The 19977-nt window shown below is 29.5% G+C and overlaps 2 protein-coding genes across 3 annotated transcripts; one reads left to right on the forward strand and one right to left on the reverse strand.

The window, feature by feature from the left end:
• Positions 1-609: 609 nt before the first annotated feature.
• On the reverse strand, positions 610-2328 carry LOC124491069 (chitinase-like protein 3). Its single transcript, XM_047053678.2, has 3 exons — positions 1791-2328; positions 1226-1722; positions 610-1142 (listed from the first exon to the last, which is right to left on the reverse strand). The coding sequence occupies exons 1-3, from the start codon at positions 2225-2227 to the stop codon at positions 823-825; spliced, it is 1254 nt and encodes a 417-aa protein (XP_046909634.2). The 5' UTR covers positions 2228-2328; the 3' UTR covers positions 610-822.
• Positions 2329-2784: 456 nt separating this feature from the next.
• On the forward strand, positions 2785-11820 carry snama (something that sticks like glue). Of its 2 annotated transcripts, none has more exons than XM_075734672.1 (11): positions 2785-2891; positions 2961-3620; positions 3695-3816; positions 3906-4267; positions 4351-4541; positions 5807-6356; positions 6445-6655; positions 6738-7726; positions 7836-8236; positions 8336-9568; positions 9692-11820. In XM_075734672.1, exons 2-11 carry the CDS (start codon positions 3455-3457, stop codon positions 10978-10980), a joined length of 5514 nt encoding a protein of 1837 aa, XP_075590787.1. In that variant the 5' UTR covers positions 2785-2891; positions 2961-3454; the 3' UTR covers positions 10981-11820. The 2 variants fall into 2 exon arrangements, with proteins under 2 accessions (XP_075590787.1, XP_075590788.1); XM_075734673.1 differs by having other exon boundaries at positions 2808-2895.
• Positions 11821-19977: the final 8157 nt, after the last annotated feature.

The raw sequence follows: 19977 nt of genomic DNA on the forward strand, positions 1-19977 counted from the left end.
CAAGAGAAAAAAAAACGAAAACAAAAATCACATTTGAAACTTTGAAATTCGCCTTGAATTTTTTTTTTTTTTTTTGTATTTATTTGTCAGATTCGAAGAAAAAATTCTTTGTCTGTTTCGTTATTTTCAAATTCCGAAAATTCTCCCGTTTTTGTTTGTTTGTTTTGTTTTGTTTGAATTTGTTTTGATTCTGGATATATTTCACCTTTTGGGTTTTTTTTTTGTATTCTGTTCTGTTCAATCAAGATCCAAGAGAGAAGAAGAAGGAAAAAAATTCATTTCAAAACAAAAAAAAAATATCGTCATAAAATTGGATAAAAAATGAAATGCAACTGTAGACATGAAAATGGAAATGCATCAATTTTTTTTAGTTTTACATCATCATCATCATTATTATCATCGTCGTCGTCATCATTTTTTTCTTTTGAGTGGATAGCTGCTGCTCTGTAGTATAGTATAAGAAATCTTTTGAGATTTCGCTCTCAAGTATTTGCTCTTTCTCGCTCTCTCTCTCTCTGTATCGTAAAAAAAACCGGTATGCGCGATTAGATTATTTTGATCATCACCGACATCATTATCGATAAAAAGAAGTTGACAATCAATGATGATGGTTCATGATTTCAAGAGTTTATTTTTTTCTTTTTTTTGAAAAATGGATGCTCACCATTTCATTTCATTTTTACCATTTCCGTTTCAACAAACCAAAAGAAAAAAAAGTTTTCTTTCATCGAATGTTTGGATTTTTTTTTGTTTGTTGCTTGACAACGCCATCTAAAGGTGTGGATTGGAACTGTTTTTTTTTAGTTTTTTAGTTTTTAGTTTTCAATTAATTATATCAAAAAGTATGGATTGAAGTGGATAATGTTTACTTCGTCGTCGTTGTCGTTGTCGTTGTTGTTGTTGTTTATTATTAATACATTTTTCACCATTATAATCATCATAATTTAATGGAAATGTCATTGATCCACCTAAATGATTATCCATAATCCATTGTGCTTTTATTGTTATACTTTCATAATCATCATATGTAATCCATTCATATTCACGATATGCATATGGTACTTTGGAATAATGATCAAAAACAATGGTTGTATTTGGATCCAAAAGAAAATCATCGCAAATTTCATTGAATGCTACTGGTACTATTTAGTTAATTTTGGTGAAAACAAAAACAGAATTAGAAAAATTCAAACAATCAGCATATATATTCAATATATCAAATTACCTTCAGTACCATTGGATAATGCATAAAGATTATGAAAATTTTTATTAACCAGATAATATTTATAACCATAGAATGGTATTCCGACCATTATTTTCTGTGGCAATAATCCCAATTGTATCATATAATTAACGGCAAAATTTGTATTAAAATATTCAAAATATAATCTATCCAATTGATTTGCATATAATGGTGAATTAAAATTCGTATATGGAATTGTATTCGGTGAATGAAAATCATATGTCATTAGGTTGACAAAATCCACTAGATGGCCAATAGAATGGATATCATAACTGGTTTCAACAATATAAATAACCGGTGATAATGCCACGCTCAATATGTATGGTTTACCACGATGATTGAATTTATGTTTAAAACGATATCTAATCATTCGTAATAAATATGTAAATTGATGTTTACGTTGCATAGGAAATTCCCAATCTAAATCGAATCCATCCAAATAAAATCGATCCATTAATTGGATGATTGAATCAATAAATCTTGAAAATGAAAATTGCAAAAAAAAAAAATTTCAAATCGTTAAAATATAGACCACTGAAATACTTACTTTTCAATTTTCTTTGGGTTATCAACAAACGACATATCCGTTGTGCCTATCGATATTAGATAATATTGTTCCGTTTGATTATTAGTTGTTGACATAACTTTACGTATATAATCATCCATCAATGTGGAAACATTAACATTATAATCATCCAGGTGAGCAAACGAAAATATCCAATGTGTACATAATGAATATTTTAATTGATCAATAGGTATTAAATGATTTTGTTGATTTTCAATCAATAAATAACAAATACGTTTTGGTTGATGTTGATCATTAAATGCATTGATAGTTTTCATTAAAATCAATAATTGAATTAATAGAAAAAATCCATTTAGGATTGTCTTTTGATGGCGATAATATGATTGTAGATTCATCATCATCATCATTTTATTAAAATGTTCAGATTCGAAGCATTTATTTATTGATTGAAAATCCATTCAAAACATGATAACGATTCGATATATGATATGATATGATGATCATGATCATGAGAAACAATCATTTGACTTTTTTTCTTGATCAGATGTTTGCTTTGTTTTCATTTATTTTTTTCTGCATTTTCATTTTGTCAATGGCAACCGTTTTGCACATTTCATCACTGTGAAAATTCGAAAATTTCGAATGCATTGCAGTCACATTCATTGATTCAATGATATATTGACATGACATCAAGTATATCATATATGATTATTATCATCAACAATCTAATCTAATTTGAAAATTTTTTTATCCAAAAAAAAAAAAAAAGAAATCATATGAATTTTCCAATCAAAATGATTCAGCGAAAACCAAAGACCAAATAAAAAAAGTTTCCGAAAATTTTTTTTCAACATTTTTTTTTGGAATTGGAGAAAATTTCCGGGAAAACAGAAAAAAAAATTTTATGCCAGTTGGTGGCAGCACCACATATATATATCCAATATATTGAGCTCTCATTGTTGTGTTCTGGTTTTTTCTATTTTTTTTTTCTTTTTTTTGTGTTTCCATTATTTTTGTGATCCTGGTGGTGGTGGTGGTGGTGGTTGCGTGCTTGCGTATTATAAACGTGAGAAAATATGGCTTCCAAAATGTACTCGTCGTCATCGTGTTTTTGGTGTTGGTGTTGGTATTGTTTTGTTATTTTTTACTCATGATCAATATATATATAGCAGACTTTCTTATATTCAACAGCAAACTATAGCTTATAGCGATCGAAAAACGATTTGTTTGTGATTCTAAATTTTCATCATCGTCATCATCATCATCATTGTCTTCATTAGTCATAATCAATCAACTTTTTTTTTTGAAAGCAAGTACAAAAATATTGACTTTCGATTAATTTCGCCTCTAATCACATGCTTACAAAACCGAAAGAAAAAAGAAAAAGAGAAAAAAGAAAACCCGTTCTACGTTCATTTTTTTTATATCTTCCTGTATTCGAAATTGTTCCAAATCGAAAAAAATTTGACTCACTCGAAAAGAAAAGACATTTCTGAGTTCACATTTTTTTTCGTTTGTTTGTTTACCTCGTTTGATACGTTGTATTTCGTCTTTGTGTTTATCATCATCATCATTATCATCGTTTATATATGTGTGTGTTATTTGTGTTTGTATCCATCCATCAATCCAACATATTCTGGTCGTTTACACAAATAACCACCGAACAAGATTAACAAAAAAAAAAGATGTCCGTTCATTATAAATTCAAAAGTGGTAAAGAAGCCCATACAATTACATTTGATAGTCTACATATTTCTGTTGGTGAATTGAAAAAATCCATTATGCAACAAAGAAAAATTGGTAAAAGTGCCGATCTTGATTTAGAAATTACCAATGCTCAAACTAAAGAAGGTATGTGAATAAATATGAATAATAATCAAATCAATGTTAATATATTAACCTTATCAATTATCGATTATTATTAGTGTATAAAAATAATGCAACATTAATACCTAAAAATACATCTGTGATTGTTGCCCGTGTTCCTGTGGCAAATTCGAATAAAAAATGGAATAAAAACAATAATACAAGTGGAAATAATAAATCTGTAAGTTGTTAAAATATAATAATTCTGAATCTTTGAATGGTTAATTATTAATTCTTTGATTTTCAACAACAACAACAACAACAAAAAAGGATAACACATCATCATCAAATATGGCAACATCATCTTCTTTGGTTACCATCACTACAGCTGGTAGTGGTGGTGGTGGTGGTTCTGAAGAAGATAAAATCAAAGAAATGCTAACACAATCAACCAAAGATTATGATCCATCTAAATATGCAAGAGGACGTGGACCAATGGGACCATTACCACCTAATTATACTTGTTATCGTTGTGGAAAACCAGGACATTATATTAAACATTGTCCTACTAATAGTATCGATGTTAAACGTAGTACGGGCATACCACGTAGTTTTATGATAACAGTTGGACCTGAACAAAAAGGAGCAATGATTACGGCTAATGGAGAATATGCTGTACCGTTAATTGACCAGTAAGTCTTTTTTTTCATATTTAACCACAGAACAGAATATCTTCATTAATTTTGTTTTATTTATTTATTCACTTTTTCAACAGTGTTGCATATAAAGTAGTGAAAAAAGAAAAGGCACCATTTTCGGAAAGTGAAAACGAAATCAATAATGGTGAACAACAACAACAGCAACAAAAAATTGAAATACCGGAAGAACTACAATGTTCGCTTTGTAAAAATCTATTACAGGATGCCGTATTGGTACCATGTTGTGGCAACAGTTTCTGTGATGAATGTAATTTTGTTGGTCGATTTATTATTATTATTATTAATATTATTATGAATTATAAAATTCTCTATCCATATTCTTTAAATTTATTATCACCATCATCATCATTATCATTATTTTCATCATCTTTTTTTTATTTCCCATTCAACAAAGTAGTAGTAGTAGTTGCTAAACACACATTTAATCTATTTATCTCTTTAGTAGAGTATATATTAGCATGTGACTTGATTTGACAAAAATTCATTCAAATCTTTTTAATCTTTATTTTTTTCAAAATTCTCAATAATGCTTTTATACACATATATATTGATTGATAATAATCCCATTGAACAAGAATCATTTTTTCTGTTCCCATCATCATTACCACTTCATCAACAAAAAAAAACATCGAAATGAATCATCAAATTCTCTTCAAAATGTGATATAAAAAAAAATTTACATATAAAAATCGTCGAAAATGATGATATGCAGATCAGAGATTGGTGTGTGTGTGTGTGCGTCGGCACGAGAACCCCAAGCCAGATGATGATGATGATGGTGGCGTCGGAATTTGGTTAAAAAATGTATCGTAATATAACAACCGAAGAAACAAACGAAACGAAAAACCAAATAATCAACATATCAACGACGAAATCTATCTATTCAAATTTTATTGAAAACAAAAACAAACAAAAAAAATGATAATTTGTGTGATAATAATTATGATGATTTGTGATATAACTTTAATTAATAATTATATTAATTATGGATTAATTAATAATTTTTTTCAAGAAAACAAGTAATGGACAAAAATTCAATATATCAATATATCGATTATTGATCCATTTTATTATAATTTACCAAACTTAATTTAAATTTTTTTTTTACATGTGAAAAACTTTTTCTTTTACTATTTCATTTTTTTATCCTCTGAAACCAAAAAAAAAAAAATGACCAAAAATGTGATTGTCCAGGTTGATTTTCTTTTTTTTTAGAGTATCCCTGGATACATCAAACTAAAAAAAATGATTTGACGAATAAAAAAAAACTTGAAATTTAGCGAGAAAATTTTTTTTTTTTTTTTGTTTCCTAACATTTACAGATTCTTAAGCGGTTTGTATATATATAATTCCAACCTGATGATTTTACATCGATGAAGAAGAAAAATTTTTTTTCAGTTCATTTCCTTTCTGTGTTTTTTTTTCTTACTACATTATATCCACCATTTTATAAATACTCATAATGATTGTCTATTTTTTTTTCTTCATTTTTTTTTGTTTTCAAAAATCTAGGTATACGATTATTATTGTTGGAATCAGATAATCATGAATGTCCTAGCTGTCATGAAACAAATGTTTCACCAGATAATTTGATACCGAATCGTTTTCTACGATTATCGGTGGATAAATTTCGTAAAGAAACTGGATTCAATAATCGTATGGCCATAAAGAAAAAGAATATTGAAATTGATGATGATAATAAAATTGATCAACAACAACAACAACAATCAAATCAATCAATCGATGATAATGGTGATGGTGATCATGATGATAATGGTGTGGATGATAGCAATGAGAATATGGATCAAGAATCATCAATTTTGAAAAAAGATGACAATAAAGTGGATGATGAACAAAAAATCGATAATGCTGATGATGAGGATGGCAAAACAAACAATGAAATCGACGATAATGATGAACAAATTGTGAACAAAAAAGAAAATGATGATGAAATTATTGAAAAGCCCATAGTGACTAAAAACGATGATGATAATGATGATGATGATGAAAAAGATGAAAGTGGAAAAATTTTACGTCATAATGATGATGATGATAAGAAAAGGTTTGTGTTTGTGAATTTTGCATGAATTTTTTTCTGTTTGGAATTTGAAATTAATTTTTTTTTTCTCATCATCATCATTCATTTCTAGTGAAAAAAATCCAATACCAACTACTAGTACTACTAATACTAATATTAATGATTCTGATTCATCATCATCATCATCGTCAACAGCAGCAGCAGCAACAACAACAAATAGAATTGGATCATCGAATCAATTACCTGTGATTGGTGGCAATGTATTGCCACCGCCACCATTTTTTGGTCAATTTCATCCAAATTTTTCAAATAATCGATTTAGAGTAAGTGATTTATTGCTTTTTTCAAATGTATTTTCCAAAAAAAAAAAAATTTCATTTTTTTTCTAATTCTATATTTATACAGAATCATCAAATGCCCATTGGTGTACGATCTAGCCGTGGACAGTCATCAATATTGCCACGTCCACCTGGAATGTTACCATTACCACCTCGTTTATCGCATACACAAAATAGAAATCTAATACAATCAGATTCGACATCAGCACCAGTTCCATTTCCACCACCATTGCCTGGATTAGGTCAATTAGGTCTGCCACCGATACCACCACCGCCGCCTTTACCACCATTTTTTGGTGGACAGATTAGAAATCCATTGTATGATAATACAATGTATGGTATAAATAATCGTATGGGTACACTAAATCCATTGCATATTCCCTATGGACCAAATGGGCTTGATCCATTAAGTGCATTAAATGGTCGATCATTAATGGAAAATTCTTATTATTCATCATCATCATCATCATCGCGTAAATATGATGATTATGAAGATCAATTGGAACGATTTAATAGACAATTAGAATCTCGTTCTCGTCGCTATCGAGATGATGATCGTTCTGGACGTTCAATAATGATTGATAATAGAAGACGAGATCATAGTCGATCTCGTTCACCATCTGCTTCTAGTCATCAAAGAAATCGTCGTTCTCGTTCACGATCAATCTCATCAAGAGGTTCATCACCATCGAGTATCCGTTCACATCGATCACCATCACGATCATCATCAAATCGACATCGTTCTAAACGTTCAGAATCACGTGAAATATATGAATCATCAATATCAAGAAATCGAGATGGTGATCGCCGTCATCATCATCATCATCATCAACAACATCAACAACAACATCATCGATCGCCTTTACCACATCGATCATCACGTTCACCATCATCACATTATCATAATAGATATGCATCGAATGTTGGTGGTAGTAGTAAATCATCATCATCATATCTTGACAGCGGCAACAATCATCTACACGTTAGCCATCGTCAACAAAATAGAAATAATAGCCGAAGATCTCGTTCACGTTCTTATTCCAAATATGATAAAAGGTTTGTTTAGAAGAAAAAAATTTTTTTTCCCATAATAAGCATTTTTTTTATATCTAATGGTATGACTTTTTACAAATGAACCAAAAAAAAAAATCGAAAAATTCCTTAGAGGTGAATATGGAGAACGAAACCGTGAACATTATGATCATGATGATAAGAATCGCCATGATGACAGTCGCCATAAGTCTTCGTCAACATCACGCCATAAACGTGAATCTTCCTATCATATGAATCGAACAATCACTGACAAAGATGAATCATCGTCATCATTGAAACGTCGAACTGATAAATATGGCAACAACAACAACAACAATAATAGAAACGAAGATTCTACTACTAGCCATCATCATCGTCGTAGACATAGTAGAGATGAATATGAAGCAGCAGTAGGTGAAAAAATGATCGATTTGGATGATGATAGAAGAATGGGCAAATCTGATCCATATACTAATTCAAATGATGTGAATTTAGTATGCGGTATTAATGATTTTGATTTTATTCACCAGAAAGGTTTGTTAACTTTTTTTTTTTTTTTGTTATCAGTTTTTCTTATCATTTATTTTTTTTTTTTGTTTGTTTCGTTTGTTTTCTACCTCCATATGTATATAGAATCCAATTTGATTGATATTAAATTACAAGATGATGACGATGATGATGATCAACGCCAATATGATAAACTAGATGTCGTTGATAAACGTCATCAAAATGATTCGGATAATAATGTTGCAAGTGACGACGATGATGATGATGATAATGGCAAACGAATTATCATCAAAGAATCTAAATCGATTAAGAGTAAATTGTCAGATCATGGTGATTCTAAATCTGGCCACAGATTTAAGGAAAAATCTTCGAAAAAAGAAAAATCATCATCCAGTAATAGCATAAGCCAAAAGAAAAAGAAGAAAAATCAAAATCAAAGTGAATCAAGTAGCAGCAGTAGTAGTGAAAGTAGCTTAAGTAGTAGTGATGATGACAGTTCATCATCGTCATCGTCATCATCATCATCATCATCTGACGACGACGACGATGACGACAACGATGGTGCCACATCTACTTCATCGAATATATCAATTTCTGAATCGAAAAAAGAACAAAAAATAAAATCGAAAAAATCCAAAAAAAGCAATGAAATTCGTAAAAAAGAATCAAAATCATCATCAGCATCTAGTAATCAGAAATTTATGAATGATGATGTTGATAGAAAATCAGAAAAAGATCGAAGTAAACAATCATCAAAAAATAAATCTAAATCATCAACAAAATCATCATCATCATCATTGAAATCTTCATCTGATCATTATGGCCATCATAGTAAATCGTCTTCAAAAAGTGAAAAATCTTTGAAAAATTCTGCTGAACATAGTGGCAGTAAGTCATCATCAACTAAAAAACATCATCATGAAGAGGAAAAAAGAGGCAATAGTGGTGGTGGTGGTGGTGGTAAACGTTCAAATAATAAAAGATCCAGTAAAGATGATGATGAATCGAAGATTAAAGAAGAAAAAGAAGAAGAAAAAAATAAGACTTTGGGTTCTTCTACTTCTGATAATGTAATCGATATTGAGAATAATAAAGCTCATCATCATCATACATTGAAAAACAATGAATGGAACATTGTCGATGAACATCATCAACAACCATTAACAGCGATAGATAAACCGAAAACAACAACAACAACAGCAACAACTTTTTCATCTTTAAATGTTCCAGTTCAAGGCATTGGCAATATTGTTGAAGAAGAAGAAGAAAACGGAAAAGAACAAGCTTCGATTAATGAACATCAAGCAAAAGAATTGGACAGACAAGAACAAGAAAATTCTGGTACAGTTAATAACAAAAGTAAGCCTATATTTCAATATAAATTATATACACACACACGACTGAACAACAAAAAAAAGAAACACAAACAAATTAGTGAAAAACTTTATATTAATTATATTGCAATGTTTCTAATTAATCTAGATTTGTCAGAAGATTTATCGCTAAAAGAATTGCCAGTTCCAGTAATGTCCAATAGCAAGAAAATATCGTTAACAAACAAAGCAACAACAACAACAGCAAAGAGTTTGAAAATAAAGACTACTAGTAGTAGTAGTGGTAATGAAGCAAAATTTGGAAACATTCAAGAAGATGTGGAAATAAAAATTCAAGAAGATTATAGCGATTTAGAAAGCGAAGATGTTACCAATGCCAATGATGAAGGCCAAACATCAAATGTTCATCGATCAGATAATAATAATAAAGTGAAAATGAAATCGAATAATAAGAAAATTATTATCAATGAATCAAATAATGTGGATATCAATAAGATGAATGACAATGATAAAGATATTGTAAATAATCTAGACAATGATGATGATAATCAAGATGATGATGATCCAAATGGTGATGGTGGTGGTGGTGGTTGTGATGGTGATGGTGGTAAACATAAAAAAGTAATACAAACAAATGAACAAGGTAAATTGTTGGTATCATTTTCATTTGGAAAACGTTCATCATCCATACAACGACAACAACAACAACAACAAGAAGAAGAAGATGATGATTTATCATCGAAACATCATCATAAAGATGATGATGATGATGATGGTGAATATAATAAAGAATCATCTAGTAGTACAATGAAACTTAAATCAAAAATAAGTTTAAAAGAAAAAGTAAAAGAATCATCATCATCATCGAAATCGAAACATGATTCTGATAATAATCATCATCATCGACATAATAAAAAAGATAAAGAAAAGGATAAAGAACGATCAAAGGATAAAAAGAAAGATCGATCAGATAAAAAAGATCGACATCATCATCATCATCATCACCATACATCATCGAAAGATAAAGAAAAAGAAAAAATGGATTCATCATCATCATCTAAATCAAAACCATCATCATCATCATCATCATCAAAGGAAAAAAAACGTGATAAAGAAGAACGTCGATCATCAAATCATAAACAACAGCAACATCATCCATCATCATCATCATTAACATCGACATCAACATCAAAATCAAAACGTTCACATCGTAAACGTTTACATTCAGAAAGTTCAATCGATAGTGATGGTGGTGGTGATCATCATAATTCAGGTATCAAATCATCATCATCATCATCGATGAAGAATATTGTTAAAAAGAAAATTAAATCAGCTATTGATCCAATTTCATTTAAACATTCAACATTATCATCATCATCATCATCATCAAAGAATAAAAATTCAAGTGATAAAAAATCTTCACATTCACGACGTTGAATGTGAAGATTTGTGGAGAATATAAATTTTTTTTTTTATTTTTAATTTTATTTTTTCAACAACAACATAGAATATTCTGATTATGAATAAATTAGTACCAAAAAAAAAAAACAAAACAAAACAAAAAAAAATTATAAAATTCTTTTCTCATTCATTTTGTAAAATTTTCTAGCCACAAACACACACACACACACACACACACCAGCAATCATCAACTATTAAGCCGCCATTTTTGTTGTTGTTGTTGTTCATATCCATCCATTTCCGGGCCATACCATCACCATCATCATCATCATCATCATCAAATTATGTGAAGACCTTCGTTTTATGACAAACATACATTGTATATGAATAATGAATAATGAAGTCCAACTAAAAAAATCTGAATTCCGTTTAGTGAATTTAGTTTTGTTTCGTCTTCCTACTCTTTTTTTTTGCTTTATGTATTTCTTTTTTTTCTATTCTGATGATTAATTACATCCACACACACACACACAGACAGACAGACAGATAGACATGAAAAGCACTGGATTATATATGAATTTTTTTTTTGTTTTGTTTTTGTTTCAGTTTTCCGTAGAAAAAAAAAATGTCAAACTTTGTTTCAAAAACAAAACAAAAAAATTTTTTTTTTTTTTGATCATCTACAAGAATGGCGAACAATTTTGTTGTTTGTAACACAGACACACACACACAGTGACATTTTCCTGTACAGAATTTATTCGTATCAATCTTTTTTTTCTATTCATTTTTTTTTTGTTCGTTTTTTTCCCTTTCTCTCTCTCTGTATGTCTTTGTTTTGTCGTATTAATAAATGATGACAAATTCTATGTGAAAAAAGTTATTATTTGATGGGTGTGTGTGTCTGTGTGTGTGTGGGTTTTGTTTTTATGTTGCAGTATTGTGTATTGATGGTGGTGGTGGTGTTCGAAGTTGGAGGGTTTCCAGGGGTTGATGATAATAATAATAGGAATTATCATCAATGACGATGATGATGATCGAATTTCATGAGTTTTTTTTTTGTTTTGGTGGATCCATTTCTTATTGTGCGTGAAAATTAATTCACACATTGATGACAAAACTTTTTTTTTCTTTTCTTTTTTCTGTTTGTGACGATTATTTCCATCCCCTTCCTTTTACTCCCATCAAAGCATTTTTGATGTCATTTTGTTGTTGTTGTTGTTGTTGTTGTTGTTGTTGTTGTTGTTTCAACTAAACAAAAACTACTTACAATGACGACAACGACGACGATGATGTGAACGATTTATAATTGGTAACATTGTAACATTGAAAAAATTGTTGTAAATTCATTCATTCATTGATGATGATGATGATAGTTTGTGTATAATGGACGATGAACGCTTACACACACACACACGATTGTTTAATGATGCTTGTAATAAGTTGTAAATTAGTTCACATATATATATAGGGATTAATTGATGAGAATAAATTTTTTTTTTTGTATATTGCTGAATGTTTAGTGATTTTTTCCTTTTTGTTTTTCATTCCTTCCTGTGTGTATGTGTGTGTATAACATTGATGGCAAATTTCCGTCTTTCTCAGATTCTTTTCCATCATCATCTTCTTCGTTCTTTTTCTGGTTTAATGTTGATAATAAATTAGACAGAAATTAGTGGAGAAAATTTTTTTTTTTTGCTTTTGCTTGTAAACACCAGAATGATTGCGACAATAAAATGATGCAGTCAAAATCGATCAACAGTGAAAAAAGAGATGAAAGAGAAAAAAAAATTAAAACAAAAACAAAAACAAAAAAACAAATGTCGATCGGGTTATTATGTTGTTGTTGTTGTTGTTGTTGTAAAAGTAGCATTAACTTTTGTTGTTTTTGTTTTTTTCCATGGAAAAAAAACTTAAATTTCCCGTTTATCGATTTCGTTCCCGTGGATTTATAATTTTTTTTTTATTTCTTTTTTTTATTCAGAAAAAAAAAAGTTTTTTTTCTCGTTTTTTTGCGTTTTTTTTTTATTTTGTATCGAAAAGATTTTCCTTCCCTCTGTCCCTCTCTCAAACATTCATAAAACATTCATATATACCGAATAAATATTTGTTGGAATGTTAAAAAAAAAGAGAAAAAAAAGCGAATTGAATTCGATCATCATCATCGTCATCCGATCCGATTTTATTTTTATTACCATTGCCACTACTACTACTGTCGTCCATTGTTTTGTTTGCGTTTTTTATTCATCGAAAATTCTCCGGTACTTTTTTTTCCTCACTATTCAAAATTCTAGCTGATTGGTTGAAATTCTTCTTCTTTTTTTTTCATCAAAAAAACTTGAAAAGTTCATATAGTTTGTTCTTCAACATCGGTGGCAACAACGACAACAAAAATTTTTTCTTTTTTTTATTGTTGCATTGATTTTATTGCAAATGAAATAATAATAATAATAAAAATTCACATTCAATCGGATATCAGATGGATATGGATTTCTCGTAAACATAAACATTCAGACAGAAGAAGAACGAACGAACGAAAAAATCTATTATTCATTCGCACATCCATTATGTAATTGGTTTTGTTGTTTTCGTTTTTTTTTGTTTTTTTTTTAGTTGCTAAATTTTTTTTCTTTTTGTTATCGAAATAAAAACCGTTAATTCTACGGTAAAATAATGCCTTAACGATTGCGATTACAATGATGGTGGTGATGATGGCTGAAAAATAAACATGGGGCTTCACTGCAATGCATTTTTTTGTTGGTTTGTTTTTTTTTTTTTTTTTTTTTGGTCCATGTCGCGATACAATATGATGAACAAAACGACGACGACGACGATCATTTGAATTAGAAAATAATGATGAATATGATGATTATGATGATGATGATGATGATGACAATGAATAATTTTTTGGCAATGATAGTGGTCGTTGTGGTGTATTGATTGAACAGAAAAAAAAGAGAGAAAAACAGGAAATTTGCACAAATAAATTTGTTTATCTGTGGTAAACTTTTTTTTTCTTTGTTGTTTTATTACCATTACCATATTGATATTATATATACATGATATTCATATTTTCTATCGATACACAGCTCTATTAGTGCAACAGAAAAAATCCATTTTTTCGATTTGTTCCAATTCGTTCGTTTGCACTGGCCATCCGGTATCAATTGAATGCAAGCCATACACATATATGGTAGAGATGGATAATAAAATGATGACATCAAAAATGTTCCAGGGAATTTTTTGATTTGCATTTTTTTTTGTCTCTTATTGAATTTTTTTTCCGGTGTACAACAACAGCAGCAGAAAAAAGTCTGATAACTTGGTTATGGTGATTTTTTTTTTTTTTTTGGTTTTGTTCTTCGAAACAATTTCGGTATTCATGAACAACGATGAGTACAAATAAATTGATTTCCATTTGTCTTAATGGTCATGGCTACTTGCATTTTGCATTTTTTTTGAGTAGAAATTCATCGAATCGACATTGCGTGATGAGATTTGTGCGTTTTTTTTTCTATATTAACACCTATGAGAATAATTTTTTTTTTTTTTGGACCAGCCACCACACCTGTATACTTTCGAGAATTCAATTTTTTTTCTACATAGAATATTCTTTATAGCACACAACAACATTATTATTATCATCATCATCATTATTATTCAGTAAACTGGCAATTTTCAATGATGATCAATTTAGTGGAAAAAAAATTTGTTTTTTTCGTACTAAACAAGCCATATTCAATATTCAAATGTATTTTCTGATGATGATGATGAAAAAAAACTCGATCAATTTGAATTGATTGATTTGATTCACATACAGTAGAAAAAAACCAAACAAATCCTGATTGATCCATATTCAAATGAATATTTTTTTTCCTGGTCTAATTTTGATTTGCATTTTGGATTATGTAAATGTGTGCGTGCGTGTGTGTGTGTTTGAGTGCATTTGACAATGTTTGTTTTCGCTGTTTGTTTTTGCTATTTGTTGTCTTAATTCTCAATAATCCTAGAATGATAATAATAAACGAAACAAAAGGATTAGCCTACATTTTTTTATCCTAATATTTAATTTGTAGCAATAAATCCCAATTAATACACAAAAAAAACGAAACAAAAATAGAAAAAAAAATTAATTTGAATGAAACACACACACACACACACACATGCACCAAAATATAATTAACTTAATCAAAAAAAAATCCATCAAGATATTGGATATTCGATCGATCAATCGATCGATTGATTTTTATAAATTAAAATCTTTATTTGAATCGAATCTTGAATCTTTAATCTTTGCTGCTTATGACACACACACACACACACAAGTTTTTTCCATGTTTACTTGTACAAAATTCATTTGATTACAAACCAAAAAAAAAAACAAAAAAAACATCTGATCACTGATCAGTGTTCACTTTGTGTATCGATAAAAATCAACTGAAAAAAAACCGATGACCAATGTTTTTGTTGTTGTTGGTTGTTGGTTGTTGTATATTCATTTCAATTATATAAATACCAAAAAAAAAAATGTCTGATCATGAACAAATAAAAACCGATACAAACAAACGACAAACAAACAAAAAACGATACGCCGGTGATGGTGTACGTTGTTTGTGTATAACTTTTCAATTAATAATTGCTTATACAAATAGATAAACATCATGGATTGGAATCAATGGTTTTATATTTAATGTAATGCGTGTTTGCCTGTGTGTGTGTGTGTTTGTGTGTGTTCGTTTGTGTAAACTAAAACTATTATTACACTGAGATAAGAATGAATGAAGAAAAACAAATAATCGGCGTACCGAGAAACAGAAACAGAAACAAAACAAAAAAATTAAAAACCCCGAATAACAAAGACAAACAGTAAAAAAAACTTGAATTTTAGTCACTGGTGTTTGTATATTTGTTTGATTTAGGTCGGTCACGAAGCGGTGGTGATGGGGTATGCTTATGTGAAAGATACACCATACACCACCACCATCACTCGATTGATGATAAAAAATGAAATGAAAAACGAGAAAAAAAATCTACAAAGCTAAGATGTACATATAGGTATAAAGAATGATTGTGATGGGCAGAAAAGAGGAAAAATTTTCTCTCGATTAAATGAATGAAACAAGGAAAAGAAGAAGAAGAAGAAGAAGATGGAAAAAAAACGACAAAGAATTTGGCCTAAGCGCTCCAAAATTGATGCCAAAATGAATTGAATTGAAAATCGAAAGAATCGAATGATGAAACAAAAAATTAATCAAAGATTAATCTGTTTTAGTCTCGTTCTATTTTTTTCGTTTTCGTTTTTTGTTGTTGTTGAAAAAAAAACTGGCTGGACCTAGAAGTAGGAAAAGAATAAACAAAGAGGATCTAGTATATCACCCATTCTTTAACTTTTGTATTTTTTTTCATTTTCATTTTATTGTTGATTATTATTATTGTTTGCTTTTGGTGATTATTTTTTTGTTTTGTTTTCTGGCACTGAAATGACCATGTGTGAGTGAGAGTGCTGGCCAGCAAAAAAAAAAAAAAAAAAATACAAAAGTGTATCATTTATTCTCTTCAATACGATGATCAAGATGATGATGATGATATCAGTTTTCATCAGAAATAGAAATTGTAAAAACATTGCCTGTTCGGGTAAAAGTAAAGAATCAATGTAAAGAATCATGGAAGGAGAGAGAGAGAGATAATAATATAATATTGGTAAGAAAAAAAAAACGAATTGAATTTGATCATTTGAAGATGAATAAGAATCAATTTGTTGGAAAAAAATAGAGAATCGTTAAATTAGAATCGAATAGAATGGAATCGAATGAAATATAAACAGATTGGTTATGGTAGATGTGACAATTCTATTTTCGTTTTTTCATTGTAAATTTGAATCGCAATATTTTATTTATTTTTTGTTGTTGTCGTTGTTGTTGTTGTTGTCATTGTAATCAAATGGCTATTTTCAACAAAAAAAAACAGATTACCAGATTGATTTGTGTGAACACACGAAGATAAACGCGTTACGTGGGATGTTGAAGTACATAGAAATGGAAACAGAATCAATCAAACTAAAATTGAATCTAAGAAAAAACAAATATAACAACGTAACACAATTGATGTCAACGTAAAAAACAACAACAACAACAACAAAAAACGAAACGACAACATCGATTTATTGGCTGATTATTTTCCATTATTTGTGGTTGTTGGTTGAGGGGTTGGTTGGTTGGTTGGTTGGTTGTTGCTCTGAAATCAATTTTCAATTTTCATTGCAAGTTGTTTTTTATTTCAATTCTCTGTATCCATTTCATTTTCATTTTCATTCGGCATCCATCCATGGCCGTCGATATAGAGATGTTTTTTTTTCGCTTTTTTTGCTTTTCTTGCCCGAGAAAAAAAATGACAATGATAACAACAACAACAACAACAACAAGCACTATGGGAATGGGAAAAAATGCAAATTGGCAAAAAAAAAAAAAAACAAAAAAAAATTCATTCTTTTTCCGTTGGTATTTTGGTTGTTTGTGCGTGCGTGTGTTACAGACATTAGTATAGTACATTTATCTCTTTCTCTCAGTGTTATAATGGTCACAGTTTCCGTTTTTTCGTTTTTTTTGGTTCTTCATTCATTGTGAATAACCCCCTAGTTTTTTGTTGTTGTTGTTGTTGTTGTACACACAATGACATTGTTCACATAATAATTTGTTTCTCTTTTTTTTCTGTCTTTCGGTGTTATCTGTGTTGTTTTTTTTTCATTGTGTTTTCTTTTTTTGAGAAATCCAATTGGTGGTTAGTGATCCTGGTTCATGTCCGTTGTTTTTTTTTTTGTTTTTGTTTTTCATTTAATAATATAATAGTGGGGGTGGTGGTGGTTGGTTGGTTGTGTGTGTGTGTGTGTGTGTGTGATCAACAATGATTTGAATAAATGAAATGCTCCTGGTGTAACTTTTATTTTCTATCACAGTGATGTTTTCCACAAAGTTGCTGGTGTTTTTTGTTTGTAGTTTTTTTTTTGTTGAATTCAATGTTCAGAATTCTGGATCACCATTTTTTTTTTTCGTTTCAATGGAATTCACCATAATAATCACACATATATATATTGGTGGTCATTATGTGAAGTAACAACAATAACCAGGATGATGATGGAAATGATCTGCAATTTTTTTTTTTCATTAATAATCCTCTTTTTTTTTGTCAATGAATGTCACGTCACATAGACATGCGCACAGATCACGTATCTTTATCTATTAAGATATTCATTATTGATGGTGGGTATGCAAACTTTGAATAAAACAAAAAAAAATTTTTTTTTGTTTTTCAATGATAGCGTGATCTAGTACAATTTACTTTAACCAAGTTGTATCTTGATATAATTTTGTCTGTGTGCTCGTGTGTGTGTGTGTGTGTGTGTGTGTTTTGAATGGGAAATTGAATGATGATGATGATGATGAAAAACATCAAATATAATGGACTATTGAATTCTGTTGTTGTGTTTTTTTGTTTCGATTCTTTTCCCAATTCTTCTACGTTTTTTTTTTGGTTTTGTTTTGTTTTGTTTACTGGAAATTCTTGATACAGTTTTGTTTTGCTTTTCGGCGGTCATCATCCACCTTGTGATATATTTTTTTTCCTGTCTCTATAAAAAAAAACACTTTTGAACCAGGAAGGATTTATTTCTTTACCATTTTTCTTCCATTTTTTTTGCAGTTGTTGATGTTGTCATTGTTGTTGTTCAATAAAACAACAAAACAACAACAACAACAACAATCAACACACATGAGTATTGAACACATTTTTTCTTTTCTTTCTTAATTCCTTTATATATAATGGACTAAATCGATTTATATTCTCGTGTGTTTGAGTGTTAATGTGTTCAATATTAACAACAACAACAACAACAACAACAACAACAAGAGGCAGATAAACAAACGATATGAACATGAAATAATTTTTTTATGAATGAATGAATGAATGAGTGGTGCTAAAAACACTGAAAAAAAATAAATATATCTGCTTTTGATAAAGAAGAAAAATCACCAAATAGTAGAAAAATAAAAAGTCTAAAAAGCAAAACAAATGCTGAATTCAGTCTGGTCTAATTTCCTTCGTTTTTTTTCTCTTTTCTTTCTTACTAACTATGGTGCCTGATGATTTATTTAAATAAATAAATCTGTGTGTATTTTTCCAAGTGTCTGTCTGTCTGTGTGTGTGTGCGTTTGTTGATTTTGACTGTTGTTAGATGCGGCGACGACAACAACAACAACAACAGTTTTCTATATTCTGGAATATTTTTTTTTTCTTCTTCATAAAAAGTTTCTGTGTGTTAAAAGCTAACCATGTTGATACACACACACACACACACACACACACACAACACACTGTTTTTTTGTTGTTGTTGTTGAGAACATCCATCTTGACACTTTCATCGTTTTTTTTTTTGAGATTTTGGATTCGATTCGATTCGTTTTTTTTTTGCTTTTGTTTTTTTTTTTTGTTTTGTGCCATCTGAAAAATAACCAATGATGACCAATTTTTTTTTTTGTTTCATATCATAGGACAAAATATAACGGCATGCAAAGTTTTGAAAGTTGAAATATGAATAATGTGGAAATAGAGGACAGGAAAAAAAAATTTTCTTATCACATTTGGCTGTGTGTGTGTGTGAAAGCCATTTGCATATTCTCTTTCCAATATAAAAATGAATTGGATTCATTTATAATTTACCAAATTTGCATACACACAAACACACACACACACACACTAATACAAACAGGTAAAGCAACAATGAAGATGATCAATAATGGATCATTATGGATAAATGATCCATGATGATAATCTGTAGTAAATTCTACCAAGAAAACCAGAAAACAAAACAAACAAAGCAAAATCAGTTTTTGTAGAAAATCGTATTGTTTATTTTTAGGTGCCAATATATATATCGAAATACAAAAAAAACACAATGATCAAAAAGCGCTCACACACACAACTTAGAGCCAAACTCGACAGCGCCAAAAACCGTGACATACTCTACGAGGGGTTTACTTCACG

Source organism: Dermatophagoides farinae, chromosome 10 (assembly GCF_024713945.1).
Source record: "Dermatophagoides farinae isolate YC_2012a chromosome 10, ASM2471394v1, whole genome shotgun sequence".
Classification (NCBI taxonomy): Eukaryota; Metazoa; Arthropoda; class Arachnida; order Sarcoptiformes; family Pyroglyphidae; genus Dermatophagoides; species Dermatophagoides farinae.

Bases quoted from the DNA above. Each gene is read 5' to 3' on its own strand.
- LOC124491069 (XM_047053678.2), bottom strand. From the start codon at position 2,227: ATGGATTTTCAATCAATAAATAAATGCTTCGAATCTGAACATTTTAAT. The intron at 1,723-1,790 runs GTAAGTATTTCA...TTCATTTTCAAG, and splicing joins AACCCAAAGAAAATTGAAAA to ATTTATTGATTCAATCATCC. The intron at 1,143-1,225 runs GTAATTTGATAT...TTAACTAAATAG, and splicing joins ATTATCCAATGGTACTGAAG to TACCAGTAGCATTCAATGAA.
- snama (XM_075734672.1), top strand. From the start codon at position 3,455: ATGTCCGTTCATTATAAATTCAAAAGTGGTAAAGAAGCCCATACAATT. The intron at 6,656-6,737 runs GTAAGTGATTTA...ATATTTATACAG, and splicing joins TTTCAAATAATCGATTTAGA to AATCATCAAATGCCCATTGG. The intron at 7,727-7,835 runs GTTTGTTTAGAA...AAAATTCCTTAG, and splicing joins TATTCCAAATATGATAAAAG to AGGTGAATATGGAGAACGAA.